The sequence below is a fragment of the Melanerpes formicivorus genome, unplaced genomic scaffold (assembly GCF_026170545.1).
Source record: "Melanerpes formicivorus ecotype bairdi unplaced genomic scaffold, bMelFor1.0.p_v2 SCAF_1, whole genome shotgun sequence".
Taxonomy (NCBI): domain Eukaryota; kingdom Metazoa; phylum Chordata; class Aves; order Piciformes; family Picidae; genus Melanerpes; species Melanerpes formicivorus.
This window is the reverse complement of record NW_027142353.1, coordinates 54,275,126-54,291,965: the sequence shown is the minus strand read 5'-3', so window position 1 is coordinate 54,291,965 and position 16,840 is coordinate 54,275,126. Positions and strand designations below refer to the sequence as shown.

The 16,840-nt window shown below is 41.2% G+C and overlaps 1 protein-coding gene across 4 annotated transcripts in view; it reads right to left on the bottom strand.

Moving 5' to 3' along the window:
* The window catches only part of ATP8A2 (ATPase phospholipid transporting 8A2), a 362,223-nt gene that overhangs the window by 148,393 nt on the left and 196,990 nt on the right, over window positions 1–16,840 (bottom strand). For all 4 annotated transcript variants that reach the window (XM_068143701.1, XM_068143684.1, XM_068143692.1 and 1 more), the window contains one exon: window positions 14,745–14,855. In XM_068143701.1, the coding sequence (XP_067999802.1) occupies window positions 14,745–14,855 (111 nt within the window). The remainder of the gene's footprint in view (window positions 1–14,744; window positions 14,856–16,840) is intronic.

Here is a 16,840-nt window from a genome sequence, read left to right as displayed (position 1 = left end):
AGGAGCTGATAGCTTGCTGGTTTGTTTTGTTTTTTTGTTTGTTTGGGTATGTTTGTTTGCTTTGGGGTGTTTCGGGATTGTTTGTTTAATACAGTGACACCTTGTGACCGTTTGAGGCTGTGCCTTTAAGAAAGGGACAGTGCTGGGACACTCTGGCTGAATGTTTTGTAAACAAAGACAGGTCTAAATGAATTTCATTGGTAGAATGCAGCTTTAAGTTTTAGTGCAGTTGGAATTTTTCTCAGTTTGTTCCTTTCCTTCTCCCTTTCCAGCTTGCCTGCTTCTGGGCAACTTGCTGGAGTTCTGACCCTGGATAAGATAAGCACTAATCCTGCATTAATTCACATGAGGCCCACTAAAACCTTTCTCCTTACTAACTGCCTTTTCTCTCTCTAACCCTTTTTGGGATAAAAGGGAGGTAGGGGGAGAGAGCGGGGTATGGGGGGGAACCCTCCTCTGTCCAGAGGAAGGAATTTTGTTCCTGTATTCTTCTTTGCTGTATACTTCTGTATATATATTGTAAAGACTGTACATAGTATAACCTGCATTTTCACATCGCTTGTAAATAGAGCATCCCTTTTGCTTCTCCGACTGAGTTAGCTGTGGGGTTTTTTTTCCTCTTTCTGGGGGAGGAAAAGCTAGGCCTTCTCTCTCAACCCACTACACACCTCAAACCAGTGTTCTCAGTACCAAATCCCAGAAGACAAGGTGAAGAGAACTCCCTATTTGCAATGGAAGCAGGAGACATTTAAATGCAATACAAAAGCCATTTTTTTAGGGTATCATTCTTCATATACACCACTAAGCAGGCAGTCATCTGCCAAAATTACTTTTTGGATTGGGATATATACTGCAGGAGCTCACTGTGACTGATACCAGTGCAGGAGGAAAGAGGAGTAATAACTGAAGCCTGGCAGGTGAATTATATAGTAATTAGTTCTGTTCCAAAAAAGGAGAGCAGACATTTCCTGCCCACCAGAGTGGCTTCCAGCTGTACCTCCAAATGGAGAAATATGGTAATTTAAGTTTCAACCATCTTCATTATTTTTTCATGTGACAGTAGATGTGGGAGTATTCGTAGATTTTATATTACAGAAGTGCATGCTGCAGCAGCTTTCCTTGCAACTGAGAAATTTAACCAAGTGCCTGAGCACAACCCTAAGTGGAGTTTGTTGTACACAGCGTTTGCATCATTTACTGCCACTTTGAGGCTGCAATAAAACACTACGTATATGCTTCTTTCTAAGAAAGCAATGACAAATTCAAGTATGAATCTCAAGTAAATACCAGTGTGACTAGAGGAAGCACTGGGAACTTCTCATGATTCTCTACTGACACACCAGTGAAGAAAGAATATAACTCAACCAAAAAAACCCACCCAAAACCCCTATTAGTCACCACTCAGATTACAATGCAGCCACCTCTGGAAAGACTGACAGGCAAAGACCAGAGGAATTGTGTCTCTCATGAGACCATCATTTACTGATCCAATAACCTGCTCTGTAGGGAACAGTCAGTCTGAAAAAACACCAATAAATACCAAGTTTTCAGGCAGACAGATCTTCATGCTCACAAGCTGTTCTCACTGAGTGTGGCTGTATTGACAGCAAGCCGAAGCAAGCCACAGCACTGTTACTCATTAGAAACCACACAGATAGGTATGAAAATCAAAATCAGCTAGCTTACATAATTTTAGAAATGCAAACAAGGTAATGACTTAATTGGTAAGAGAAAACACACCTTCTCCTCAGGGAGAGAAATGAATGACAAAGCTTCATGTCTATCCAAATGCCACTTCTCTCATAACCAAAATGGGCTTTACAAACCCCACAAAGAGCCTTCAAAGGCCATGAGCAGCTGCTCCCCTTTCTTCACCAAGACAAGGAACAGAGGCTTGTCAGGCTTACTTGTAACTTTTTATGCAGCTAAATCCAAACACACAGATTTCCAATCCTAATTCACATTTCAAAAAGTCCTAGATTTTGTCTCATGCCTTCCTTACAACATTTCTCAGCAACATCAGGCAACTTAAAGAATGGCAATTCTCACATCTTTCATCCCTTGGAGCACTCTCCTGGTTTTTGGGTAACATATTCTTGCTTATTCCCCTAGATTTACTGCTCCCACCTTCTTATTTCAACTCAGCATAAATTAGGAGCTGCTTGAAAAATTGTAACTGCTTCCAGAGAAGCAAAGCCTGCCAAGACTTTCACTGCTATCATTTTGTCACTCCTCCATTGCAGGAATACCTTCTATTTTAACGCAAGCCAACTCCTCTTTGCTGCCCAGACGGCCTAATACACATTCTTAAAGATCCCCTCCCCCCTCATATACCACAAATCACACACCATAAAATCCAGTAATTGTGCATACATTCCATTAAAATTATGGTCTCCGAAGTATTCTCAGTTTTTGAGAGATCATAGCTTCTTTGTGCACATGAAAAACATGTGACCAACACAGGGAAAGGGGGTTTTGTTCAGATGTACCTTTGGGATCAACTACCACTTCTCAACTTCCTTCCCTCTTCCTCAGCTCTGCATTTGGGATGTCTTTGAGTAACAGATACTCAGACAGACTAAAAGGTGAGAACTGGTTGGTACGTCCCCAAACAGCTATGCCATGAGGTTACTGAAGATAGGCTGAACACCAATTCATGCCCTTGACTCACTGCAACTCCAATTATTTTCCTTTCTGCAGAGGCACAAGCAAAAGCTCCCACCTTTTCTTATTAAATATAACATGTACACTCCAGTCTGACAAAAGTCTACGCTGCTATCAGAAGAACTGGTCCGACCTCTCATCCGACAACTCCTGTGTGCATCAGGAATGTGATACAGCTGAACTCTAACCTTAAAGAGCTCATCTTGCAGCTGTTCAAACACTGGTGCCTTGGCAAGGAAGGGGGAAATCACATTCCTAGGGAGAAACGAACATCAGACTGCCCTTTAACAGCAGTGTGCACTTATGTCCGATCAAAGCTCAGCCCAGCTGTGGATTCAAATGATGGTGAAAGCACAGCCCAGTGTTGGTACAGAAATGTATGAATGACAGCTGTGTCCTGAACTTCCTAAGGGAAGAAGCATCTTGAAGGTGAACCCTGTACAAAGCTTACAGCATAGAAAGCTGCTGGACCCACCACCATATCACTGGCATGATGCAACTAAAGCAGACTGCAGCAGGCAAACAAGGATTAAGGATGCCACTAGGGAAGTCACTAGGTATCATCTGATTTACATATTCCACCACTAGACTGTGGAAAGAACTGCAACACAGTAGTCTATCCCTATCTTGTCCATGAAGCAGGATGGCAGACAAACACCTCTCAGTAGTACAAAACCACATGTCATTTTTAACACTAATGAATGCCAGCTGACACAGAGCACAGGCTGACTGTCATACTGCTTAGCTGCTCCAGACACCTGTCACTCCTCAGCAACAAAAGGGAGAAAAGGTCAAGACACTGTTAGTAAGCCCAATAGGGAGACTCACTTTTAAACCAAAATTGAACTTGACAGGAACCATCATCACAAATAAGGCTGAGAGGTTCAGGTGTTACTAGTTACTGATAGCTTGCACTTGCACAGAGTTGTCTACATATTTTAGTCAGTTAACAGTAATAAAATCAATCTGCAGTGTCATTTATTAAGATAGCATTATTTGGTTTTGGATGAGAATGTGTAGTATTACATTTCTTTACTTAGACACGTTATATTTACATAGTTTATACAATAATATATACTTTTACTGAATTCCTGCAGAACTTACATACAGCTAAGGCTCACATATTCCATCATCTTGCTTCCCAAATCTTTAATTGCTTTTGCAGGAATGCAACGAAATTCAGCAAGAAGAAAGGAAGCAAAACAACTTTGTCACGTTTAAAAGCTGGCAGACCACATTTTGACCTCTTTCACTCTTTTGACAGCATGAAGTCATCAGTGGTTATCCACATCTTTGTCTTGACGGGGCAGAACCAGATTCTGACACACACAACTAAGCATCAACACAACGTAGCTCTTGCTTTTCCACAGGAGAGGCCTCTGTGCCTTTCAGGGTATAGCTCTAGGGTTTTAACTTAAGATCACGACTACGGACTACACTGATGTTTATAGTCAATGTGCCAATATAGCCACAAATACAAGTTATGATTATGGTTGTCTCAGCCTTTTAAGTGTTGGTCCTGATTCTCTTCTCCCTTGTCTGACAGAGGCCCAGCTACAGTGACCCATCCTTCCTGGCCCTCAAAGACCAAAAACAATATAACTAAAATAGCTAAAACTACTTACTTTACAGCAGTTACATTCAAACTGCAGTGGTTCAAAAGAAGAATCAAGTTCAAAGTAGCAAGGAAGAGGAGAACTAATGGAAAACACTATAGAATGGTAATAGAGTACCTGGGGGAGGAAAAGAAAGCTGCAACTGGCTCATTTTTTATGTCTTTTCAGTAAAAAAACAGCGAGACAGGCTACGTAACTCACAAGTAACACTATCACTGAGCAGCATAATTTGCTATTTCTAGTGCAGTTTAATATGTTCTAAGTGATTTTATTGAAAAGAGCAAAGAGATGCAAAAAGCAATTATATGATCTCTAGAGTATATAAATAATCAGAAGTTTATAAGGAGTCATGGCTATCTCCACTGTGCTCAGTTTCTTGTTACAGAGTGAAAAAACCCCACAACTTTTTTGGACAGATTACTCAAAGCCGTTACACCTGCTGTGTGCCAGCCAACTAGGCGATGCAGGATTCCCATGCAGGATGAGAGTGTCTCAAGCACAGTGAGTGGTAACAACTCCTTTTCTCCTTTCCCAAGCCACAAAGCTCTCGCTCCTCGCAGTGCAGACATCCCCCTGGGTCAAATACAGTCAATGGACTAAAGTGGTTTTCCAGCTGAAGAGGCTATAAAAGTACTTTTGAAAGCAACATCTAAGCTGCTGCACAACTGCACTGAGGAAGGGACTGATCACAGAGGATATGATGTGGTTTTCACCTCTCTCCAGGGTGAATCTGGGCAAACAAAACCTCCAAACTTACATTCTAGGTTCTTTCCTTCACAAACAGAAGATGTACTTTATTTTATATTCTGTGCATGCCCTTAAATTAGATTACAGATGCCTTTCATGAATCTCAAAATGAAACAGTCTCTAGTGGTTAATTAGTGAAACCAGAGAGAGGTATTTTTATCATTAGTACTCATCTAAGTGAAATGGCAAAATTATTTTTGGGCAACATGAAAAATTCACTTAAATTTGTTCTCTGCTCTAGCTTCTTTGGATGGTGGTCCTGAAAAAACCAAGAAAGCTCAAAGTAATCAGGACCAGCTTAGTTTCTGATGCAGATATTGGAAAGAAATTCTATATTAAAAACAATATCTGGCAACATCACATTTCTGTGATAGTGTTCAGGAGGTTTTTGTAGCTGTCTGTAAAGCAGTATTAAGATAGCAAGAACCCACCAGTTGCATGCATTAGTACTACAAGGTGGTCATTAGAAGTGTATACTGCAGTGGTGCCTCCTCACATGACAGAGAAATGCCTTCACAGTTAGAAAAGAGAAGTTGACAAGACTGCTAATGGGCAGGAGCTCAGGTAAAGACACCTTTTTTTGCTTATAGAATAGAATAAACCAGGTTGGAAGAGACCTTCAAGATCATCGCGTCCAACCCATCAACCAATCCAACCCACCTAAACAACTAAACCATGGCACCAAGCACCCCATCAAGTCTCCTCCTGAACACCTCCAATGATGATGACTCCACCACCTCCCCAGGCAGCCCATTCCAATGGGCAATCACTCTCTCTGTATAGAACTTCTTCCTAACCTCCTGCCTAAACCTCCCCTGGTGCAGCTTGAGCCTGTGTCCTCTTGTTCTGTTGCTGGTTGCCTGGGAGAAGAGACCAAACTCTCTCTGCCTGTCTACAACCTCCCTTCAGGTAGTTGTAGAGAGCAATAAGGTCACCCCTGAGTCTCCTCCTCTGCAGGCTAAGCAACCCCAGCTCCCTCAGCCCCTCCTCATAAGGCTTGTGTTCCAAACCCCTTACCAACTTCATCACCCTTATCTTCCCCAAAGTGAAGCAACAAAGTACTAGTAAAATGCCTCAAGATGACAGAACGCAAAACTAAAACAAAAAGTTTCAGAGTTATGATAAAGTTACTTAGTGTCAAGAAACACCAAGCCATATAGCCCAACCTTACTGCTGAGCAGCTGGCAGCCAGGCAGACCTCAGCACAGGCAAAGGAAATGCAGCCCACACAGACCAGTATGCTTTTTGTTCAAAGCACACAACAACAAACACTAAGCACACGGCTTAGAACAAATAAATTTGTTCTGTTCCAAAGAACTGACAGGAAAGAGAAAATATAGTTGCTATTCGGTGATTTCAGCAGGACTGCTCACAGGCAAGCCGCCACACCTTCCCTAAAGTGGGCTATGACCTGAATTTCAGAATACCTTTAGCTTAAATAAAAAGTTACAGAACTTTGAAATTCCACAAACTCAACTCATGATTGATAATGCACCTCATCTGCAACATTCCAAACCCTGGCACTACCTAAAAAGGTTTTACAAAGACCTGTGCCAATACCTTCTCGCACCTAGGCTAAGCAGCATTTTCAAATATCAGGATAACACCCAAGCCTAACTGCAGCAGCCAGAGCTAAGTGATTCTGCTTTTCTCTCCCATGCTGCATCCAGGTACAAAACATACATGCTTATAGGGCTATTTTGACAGGAGTACCTCAAAGCTTCAAAAATCAGGTAACTAAGCTCACTGTTTTGATTTGCCAGCAGTCAGGAGGCCAGAGTCTATCACCAATGCTGGGATTGTTTAGCCTGGAGAAGAGGAGGCTCAGGGGTGACCTCATTGCCCTCTACAACTACCTGAAAGGTGGTTGTAGCCAAGAAGGGGTTGGTCTCTTCTCCCAGGCAACCAGCACCAGAACAAGGGGACACAGTCTCAAGCTGTGCCAGGGGAGGTTTAGACTCGAGGTGAGGAGGAAGTTCTTCACTGAGCGAGTCATTCATCATTGGAATGGGCTGCCCAGGGAGGTGGTGGAGTCACTGTCCCTGGAGGTGTTCAAGAGGGGATTGGACATGGCACTTGGTGCCATGGTCTAGTCATGGGGTCTGTGTTGATAGGTTGGACTCTATGATCCTCGAGGTCCTTTCCAACCTTAGTTATACTGTGATACCAAGTCCTCTTTTGGCAAAACACAGCCCCATATGTAAGAATTTGTATTATCCTTCTCAAAAATAAATTGCTGTAGAAATGCATTTTGAAGATAGCTAGTTAAGGCAGTGAGGTACAGGTGAAAAAGAAGATATACTCACACCTTCAACATGCCAACCCATTGCTTTGGTCTAGAAACGTGTAACATAGACAAAAACTCCTTCAGATGTACAATACGCACAGCATCTTATTCAGTTATTCTCACATAAATCAGAAATGCCTGAGTTAAATGAAGTTTACTTACAAAGATATAGGCCAGCTATAATCCTCAGTATCAATACAGGCTGGGCATGATGAAATTGAGAGCAGCCCTGCAGTAAAGGACTTGGGGGTACTGGCGGACAAGAAGCTGGACAAGAGCCACCATTGCATACTTGCAGCCCAGAAGGCCAACCACACTCTTGGCTGCATCTAAAAAAGCATGGCCAGCAGATCAAGAGAGATGATTCTGCCACTCTGCTTTGGTGAGACCTTACTTGGAGTACTGTGTCCAGTTATGGGATCCCCTGCACAAGAGGGACACAGACCACAAAGATGACTGAGGGCTGGGGCACCTCTCCTAGAAAACCTGTGCTGAAAGCATTGGGGCAGTTCGGCCTGGAGAAGAAAAGGCTCCAGAGAGATCTTATAGCTACATTGCAGAGTCTGATGGGGACCTACAAGAAGGCTGGGGAAGGACTATTTAAGAAGAGCTTATAGTGATAGGACAAGGGGCAATGGTTTCAAACTGGAGCAGGGTATATTTAGGTTGGCCATAAAGAAAAAGCCCTTTACAAACAGAGTGGTAAAACACTAGAACAGGTTGCCCAGGGATGTGGTCAATGCCCCATCCCTGGAGACATTCAAGATCAGACTTGATGTGGCCATGGGGAGCCAGATCTAGTTGGAGGTGTCCCTGCTCACTGTGGGCGGTCGGACAAGATGACCTTTGAGGGTGCCTTCTGAACTGATGCAATCTGAGAATCTGTGAACATAAAGAACATCAGTGCAGGGCCAAAGGACATACTTATGAAGAGCTGTCTTACCATACATATATCAATGTATATAGGGTGCTGGAGTTTAGAAAAGCTCTCTTAAAATGACCTCCTTTAGTGCCGTAGATCATACACTGCTAAATACGGCATGAACGTGCTAAGAACAAACTACTCCCTGATAAGGTTTATTTGCACATTTTTAACATTGATAGAAATTTGAAATTTGGCCTTCTCTGAACCCACAAGTAATGCCATATGCACTGAATTGGCCTAGGTGGATAGGAAAGTAGAATCCATTCCCCTTGAGTTTTATTAAGACGAGGAGTTATCCAATATTACTGAAGCAGAACAGCCAACATTTTTCAAGTCAGTATTCAAAGCCATAAGATGACTTACATTTGATATGAAAACTTCTGTGTTTTGGAAAATAAAAAAGGGGGGGGGGTGAACTCAAGAAGGATAAATCCTTCCATTTCTAAGCTGGTTTTGTTTGATGGAAAAAAGCCCTAAGTTGGGAATTTCCTACCTTTCATGCTACAGGTTTAGCTTCCTCCTTAAAACTTTCTTCAAATTAGGTCATGTCCCTTCTAAACATCAACTTGTATTTTCACTGGTGACAAGCTGAAAAAAATCCATTCACTGTCACAGGATTCTGGCTTTAAAGGACTATGCTCAGGGGAAAGCTCATGTGTCAAATTTAGAGAGCAGCATTATTATGGCTTTAATTACTGCAAATGTGAAATTAGTATCTTTCAACATCAAATTAAGCACAGATTTTACAGAGGAAAATAAAACATTTAAAATGAGTGTGCTTGTTCTATACTCCTTGCATATACAAATATGCACAAAGAATTGAGCCAGGCCAAATAAAATATCACAGTTGATGCCTCCTTGAAGCAGTCTGTAGCAGCACGTATTGAATCCGATAGCTGTTTCCCACAACGACTTGGAGACCACGCTAAGAAACCTGATTAGGAACCTGATTTATGATTTATAGTATTTGGAATGCCAAAACCCAAGCTGTGGTGGTTGCAGGGTCTAATCAAAGCTGTGATCATAAAAAGTCAGAGCTCTGCTGGTACTTCTTCCACCACTTCTGAAAAGGGTTGTAAAAAAATTCAAACCTGGTCATTTAACAGCTGAGTCAACTTGGTTTTCAGTGACAATGGATTGCTCTCTAATGATTCACTGTGCAGTGCACAGCACTGAGAAAGGAAGGAAAATGAATGTGCCTTTATCTTTGTGTGTAATTCCTTAAAAACTACCCAAAAATCAAGAAGTCAGTCTTGGATTGAAATTGGTGAGACCAGCCCATATGCAATTCTGAACTTCTTCAGACAACAGAAGGGTTGAAATACGGAACAAATTGTCAGTGGTAGCAATATAAACCAGGCACTATAAATCAGCTCAGAGCGGACTAGACTGTATTTTTAAGAACAAAAAGCAAAGCACTATCTGGACAATTTTGGCTTAGCTTGGCCAACTGTATTTTATGATATTCCAAAAAATTTGGCAGGCTACTTGCAGGATCTGTTTTCTTTAAGTTTTCTTCAATCAGAGTCTACGATTAGCATTTTTTCCTTGTGCAGGAAGGGGATAGTGTTCTGTTCTGCCCTAGATCTACTTCTGCATGCTAAACCTGGGTACGAGGCTGATGAGAAACAGAACGATAAGCACACACGTAAGACCTGCTTTTCTACAACTACAACAAATAAAATCAAGAAACAGGGCTGAGTCTCACATGCTTTGCTCCTCACACTGTATCCAATACTGCGCTTTCCAGGTCTGCAAGTTCTGCACTGTAACTTCCATAAATATTCTGCACTTTTTGAACCCATTAACAATCCCCAAGCTGAGGGGTTTGGATTCTTTCCTTTTCACACGTTTCCAAACCAAAGGAGCAAGAAAAACAATTAAAAACCCCAAATAATTCCTTCACATCCTGGATAGATTCAGTTACCTTGACACCTCAAAGACCTCAGTAATAATGCTGCTGCTGCAGAAAGGTAAAGGGCCTGTAGCACACTTGCCAGTCCCATGCTGCTCTCATACAGCTCTCCATGATCCCAGAGCATCCAAAGGCTATCCACATGGACACCACATGGGTTTCTCTCACGCACCTGAGTTTATAACCCATACCAATCCTAAGGACACTGAATTCCACTTCTTGTCTACCTGAAAGCAAATATCTACAGATAAGCTGCATGCACAAGGATATACATGCACCAGAGATTTCAAGAAGCCTGATTTCCAAGCTAAATAAAATGGCAATCACACACATTCCTATTCAGCTTCATCAAAACATAGCATTGCTATAAGCTTACCACACCAACCGAGTAGATGCACGAGGAAGCAATGACTGCTAAATACCTACTACTAGCATTTGAAGTGTTTGAACAGGCCACTGAATAATTTGAATATATAAGCACGACAAGACAGCTAGCTGCCTGTACTGTTATCCTTATTAGAAAGTTTTACAGCCAGATGTTCTTTTTATTTAACACTGGGGGGAAATACTGCTCTCATATTTTAACAAAGTTGCTTTTTATGACAACAGTTACTGCACTTCAGTCCTGAATCCATTGCAAAAATTCCGTGCTTAAGGTTGTCTAGTGCCTGACTGTACCCTTAGAGCTGCTAAGTCAATTGGAAACAGAAAGTACAGGGATATAGGTAAAAGATTACATAAATCAGGGATAAGAGCACAGAAGCATTAGAGCTGTGTATGTTTTAGTATCACACCAGACACACTCAATTGGGCATGCCATTTGTGGATAACAGGACTAAAATTACCTTGTCTGTTTTCTTTATTTTTAAAAATACCTGTTGTGTTTGACAGGAGAACATGAAAACAAGAAAACCTGGAAAGGTCTCCGGCAGCAACATTTCTTTCGTTCTTTCACAGCTTGTGCTATCATCTAGTCTGAAGTGGCAACCGCTAAGAGCGTGTGGAGCACTTCACAGCTCTCATTGCCAGACCTTGCTGGAGTCCAATAAATCACCACTTATTTAGAAGCAAGTTTATCTAGGTACTGTGTAGCAGAGCTCTGAGTAACAGAGCTTTTAAGACTTGAAAATGCAGCTCTAAAAGAGAAACTAGGATCTTAGTGTTTTGCTCTTCAGTTCACTTTTCTCATTTGTTTAACACTGCTCACATGTAAGACTCCCCCTCAAGCTCCATAAAGAAACTGCTTTCCAAAGTGGGCTTACAAATTATCTCTGCATTCTTAGGGCAGAACATGATGAAGTGTCAGGGTATGTAAACTATACTCTCCCTTTCCTACTTGCCAATCACTTCTTGGTCATGGTCCTACACTGCCAGACCTTGACACAGGGACCATCTATTTCCCCACCACTCCACTCATTTTGCAATATGTAATGGAAGAGCATTTCACATTCAATATGTTTCAGATATGCAACATGCTCTAGTGAAGTACTGAGCACATTTTTCCTGCACACTGTTGACCTGAAAGTGATCTTCGATGCTACTGTTTCCACAGAACCACTCCCAAATGCCTTGAACACTTACCTGATATTTCTGATACTGCCTTTGATCTTACTGTGTTTCTACTTCTCCAAGCATGACATGAAAGCAACATTCCTGTATTCTTTTACATTTGAAATCAGCTATATTTCAAAGCTCTGGTGTCATCAAGACAACTTTATGTGATCTCCAGTGAAATGTATCTGCTCAACAGATGTGAAACAGATCTTTTGTTTTGCTACTCAGTTTAAAGCCAGCTACATAAATAATTGGATGAGATGGTGTTTTGTAATGATGCCCAAGTACTTGTCAAATTCTTAGAAGCCAAAACCCTATCACTGACTACCTGCTTCAGGATGATGCTGAATGATTTACTTTCCTCAGTAACAGACATGGAAAGTACATGGAATGGATACAATAGAGCAGTCTTCCTATTTGAATTGCATCCCTGCAGCCATCTTGATAGCTTTCTACATACAGAAAAACGGACTGGGTGAGGACAGACCCAGTAGGGCCACTTCAAGCAGGGAAGCAATTCATCTATCAATCAGCTCTATATAAAGAAAGGTTTGATTCTACATCCCCCTGCCTGTAGTACAGGAATCCCAGCTTTACACCCCAAAGCACCATGGCAGCAGTGAAATGCAATGGCTCAAGAACCAAGCTAAGAATCACACTGAAAGAACTTAAATTTTCAAGACTTAATTCTCTTTCTGGTTTTGATATAGATATTTCACTGAGTTTTGTACTTTCAAAAACACAAGGGGGAAAATTTAACTAAATGGCAGGAGGATAATGATGAAGAAACACAGAAGAGACATCAGGTCAGAGTAACATTGAGTTTGTGGCTGTTGAGCCTAACCAAAATCTTCTCAGACTTCATTGAGCTTTATCACTTCAACGACTAACTTCTTAAGGGAAAAAAAAAAAAAGAAGAGGAAAAAAAAGGAGGGTCTAATCAAGGGAGAGGAAAAATACACTCTGTTCTCCATTTCCCCTGCAATCACTAGACTACAGGGCCTGCTTTCTGCTTTATTAGCTCTCTAGCCGCATAAAATTTCCCCCATGTGAGCGCCCATTTTCATCATTGTCAAAGCACCTGAAAAAAGTTCCTGGGGCCCCTGGCTCTTCATAAGGAATCAGCCATTGCAGCAAGGTAAGTACCAGCTTAACAGTAGCTCTCAGGAGAAAAGCCCTTGGTGCCAGGCACCCGAACACACCTCCCACCAAATTTCAAATCCTGTATTTCAGTTAACACTTCTCCCAGAAACTGAAGAAGAGCTGATGAAGTCTAATCCCTTACACATGCCACAGTTTGCATCCTCCTGGTGTGAGTGACTGGAATCAAGATAAACTTAAAAATGCATTAGGGGTATTAAAACACCAGCGTTAGGGTGCTAGGAAAGGAGACAGCAATAGGTTATTCTAAATAATTATTTAGTGACATTTGAACTTATAGTGTACTTCTGCAAGTTGTGTCTGGATGTTCTATCTGCTGAGTGCTGTGTCTTATTTCTCTCTGGAACTTGGAAAGTATGAAGGCATCAAAGTTAGGATGAGCCCCAGTGCTTCACTGCTGCAAGACTTATCTACATACAGCATACTATAGTTATTCCTCAGGTGTTAAAGATCTATTGAAATAAAACAGATAAAGTAACAAAGGTATATTCACCAACATGCTTTTTGATTCAACTCTATAAATATTTACTCACTACAATCTTTCAGAAGATTAACTAAGAAAGTAGTTCAAGTTCAAATCCCTGTTTCATTACAATGTTAAAAGACTATTCCCCATACACTACACATCCAAGCAGGAAGTACAGGTAAACATTAAACTTGTCCAGAGCATTGGGAAACAATCAAGAGCATACCATATGCACAAGGAACAGAACAGGAGTGGTGGGCAGTCAACTACCATTCTCTCAAGTTGAAGGAATTTTTCCCTTGTGGAGCTCATCTTTCATGAGCATCACTCTATATCATAAACTGATCACTGGTCCCAAGCCTCAGAGCAGAAATACAAAACAAGTCAGTTCTCCCTGTGTAAAGCTAAGAAGGGAATTAGAGATCTCTTCTTTCTCTCTTCCACATCCCTACACTACCAAAATTAGTGTCTATTTTCTTCACAGGCAATTTGGCTAGTTTTAGACAGTTTTGCAGGGGACATACTGTAAGGCTACTAGTAAAGCAAACATCAGGGCAATTAAAAACAAATTGTTGTCTTCTTGTTGCTGCAGACTTACAAGATTCTCCTGTCACTTCATCTCCATTAAGCCTTAACCTTGCTTACAAATTCTATGCAGTATAAGCACAAAAGGGTAATTGAGGCACAGGGCTGAAGCTCATCACATATTGTCCAGTGCTCAAATGGACACTGACTCCCACTCTTAACCATGGACATCAGGAGACAGAAAAGCTCATTTGCCTCAGCACAGAGACTAATACAGTGGGGACATCACCTGACCTCACATTCTTTGAGCAGACTGGTATTTCAGTGCATTTCAAATATTATTAATATTAGCCTGATTTGAGTTTATTATTTCACTGTCATGGTAAGGCAAATTTATGTCCTCTCTTTCCAAAGGACAAGGCAAACAAATTTCAGTTCCAGCTAAGTTATGGTCTTTATAATTTGGAAGAAACAGCTGTAGTTTCTGCCTAGTTTATTATTTGCCTATAAAGTTCTTCCCAATTCTACTGATTTCATATTTACAGAAGTTGTTGGGGGGGGGGGTGGGGTGTGTAAAATAAGCTCTACTTGAAATGTTTCCATGAATGCAAAGAAGCTTTTGATAAGAACATTTGCACAGAAGGAATGAACTTTGTCCCTGACACATCATATCCAAGGCTTCACTGTACTGAAACCTTCAGTTTTCCTTTTGCAAACATTACAAGACTCAAGCGAACTAACTTAATCTGAGAAAGGGAACAGCTGTTAGCACAGAAAAAAATGCCAGTTGTCTTAGCTCAATCCATTTGGATAAGTTTTTCCTTTTATAAGAGATGATTTAAGGAGTAAGCACCAATAAGACCCATCCATTTAGTTACTCTTACCTCAATAATATACAAAACCACGTTCTTGTAGAAGCAATATAGTATGCACTTCGTAACTCGATTGTAGCTCCAAGCTCCATGGACCAACAGCAGCTTCTCCAGGTAGGAAAACTGAAAGAGACCACAAAAAAAAAATATGTTTTCATATATATGAAGAACTGTTTAAAGAAAAAAAACTTAAATGGGTTAAGCAAACCCCTGTCCTCAGGAAAAAGCAACCCTCAGATGACTCGTGAATACTGTTCTTCAAGCACAATATTTAAATGGCTTAGCAGTACATACATGTAAAAAAGCAACACAAAGTATTTACAAGTATTTTTTGGTAGCAAAGCATCTGAATTCTTTTAAGTGGTCTTCACTGGCTTTAAACAGCAAGAAGTCTTCAATTAGTATATTACTATCCTGGTAGAAAAATCAAGTGAGGTCAACATTAAATAGCCTTGTGGATTCAATGTAAATAAGAACTTTCATTTTGTGCTCCAAGAAGATTCCTCTATGCAAGGGCTTACAGGGCTCAGAACCTCTTTTCTTTGTGTTAAATAATGAAAGTCTGGAAATTTTGAACTCTCTTAAGTTGAAATAAAATGCACCAGACTGGGAACACAGGGAGAAAAAAAAACAGACATGCACAGATTATATAAGAAGAAATCTTACATGAACATTTTCAGCCCACAAAAAGTACGCAATTTTGCGTTACACAAAGAACCTAAACTACTGACTAAAGAAAGGAGTGTTTGCCAAAAAGAGCAAGTAAATGAATCTTGTAAAAACTGATACCTTTCAACACTAATTTGAACTGCAGGTACAGCTCAAACTCAGCTTCTCAATTCCACAGTCTTGAAAATGGACTTGGGTAATTTTCTAATCTTGGCACTGTCAGTAAACTTTATGACTTGCAGCATTCCTCTTTTGTTCAGTTACAGACAGCTCAAACTGGTGACCAGATTTACTGTTCAGCATGTGTGTACCTGAAGGGTTCTTGGACACTAAGGCGAGACCATTATTGGCTTTGTCTCCTTTTCTACAAAGTGATTTGATAGGACAGCTTGACCTCCTAAATTTAAATTCTAGATCATCTGTTTTAACCAAAGCTTATTTGAAATTGAAAGCTGCAGTAATAATTAGGACTGTCAGGAGATAATGCCACTCCCATGATTTCTAGCACTGAAATCACTGAACCACAAATCCTGTAAGAACAGTCTCTCTCCTACACATCAGTAACTCAGATTTGTTAGGGTATGCCTGCAAGAAAGGAGAGAAAATAAAAGTGAACCAAGCTTCACAGTTCAGTCTTTGCCCAACTTGAGCCAGGACTGAAAGTGGGACACTCATGGGGAGTAGCTGACACCTGATGCTTCACAGCTACAACTTCTCATCAAAATTCATTAGCAAGACACATAAGTAGTGATGGGAAACTTGCCTCTGTATCTCAGCAAGTCACTCCGAACAACTCTCGTAGAGAACAGACATGCTAAAAACTTCTCTCTGCTGAGTCTAACAAGTGTCCATCTTGGATGTAGTCTTCTCTGGGGCTCAGTGGAAGGAAAAAATCTACCATTATCATAGAATCAATAAGGCTGGAAGAGACCTCAAAGATCATCAAGTCCAACCTGTCACCTAAGAACTCATGACTACTAAACCATGGCACCAAGTGCCACGTCCAATCCCCTCTTGCATACCTCCAGGGATGGTGACTCCACCACCTCCCTGGGCAGCCCATTCCAATGGCTAACAACTTTCTCTGCACCGCAAGCCTAAACTTCTCCTGGCACAGCTTGAGACTGTGTCCCCTTGTTCTGGTGCTGGTTGCCTGGGAGAAGAGACCAATCCCCACCTGGCTACAACCTCCCTTCAGGTAGTTGTAGACAGCAATAAGGTCTCCCCTGAGCCTCCTCTTCTCCAGGCTAAACAATCCCAGCTCCCTCAGCTGGTCTTGTACTCATTAAAATGAGCACATTGCTTAGACCAGCAAAGAGGATGTTAGTTACTGAAGTAATGCAGTTTGGAGTCTGTTCAAAGTGATGAAGAATCCCATTAAGACATGGCAAGGAATTAAATTTATTTTTATGCTGCTCACTGAAATAATAGAAACACAC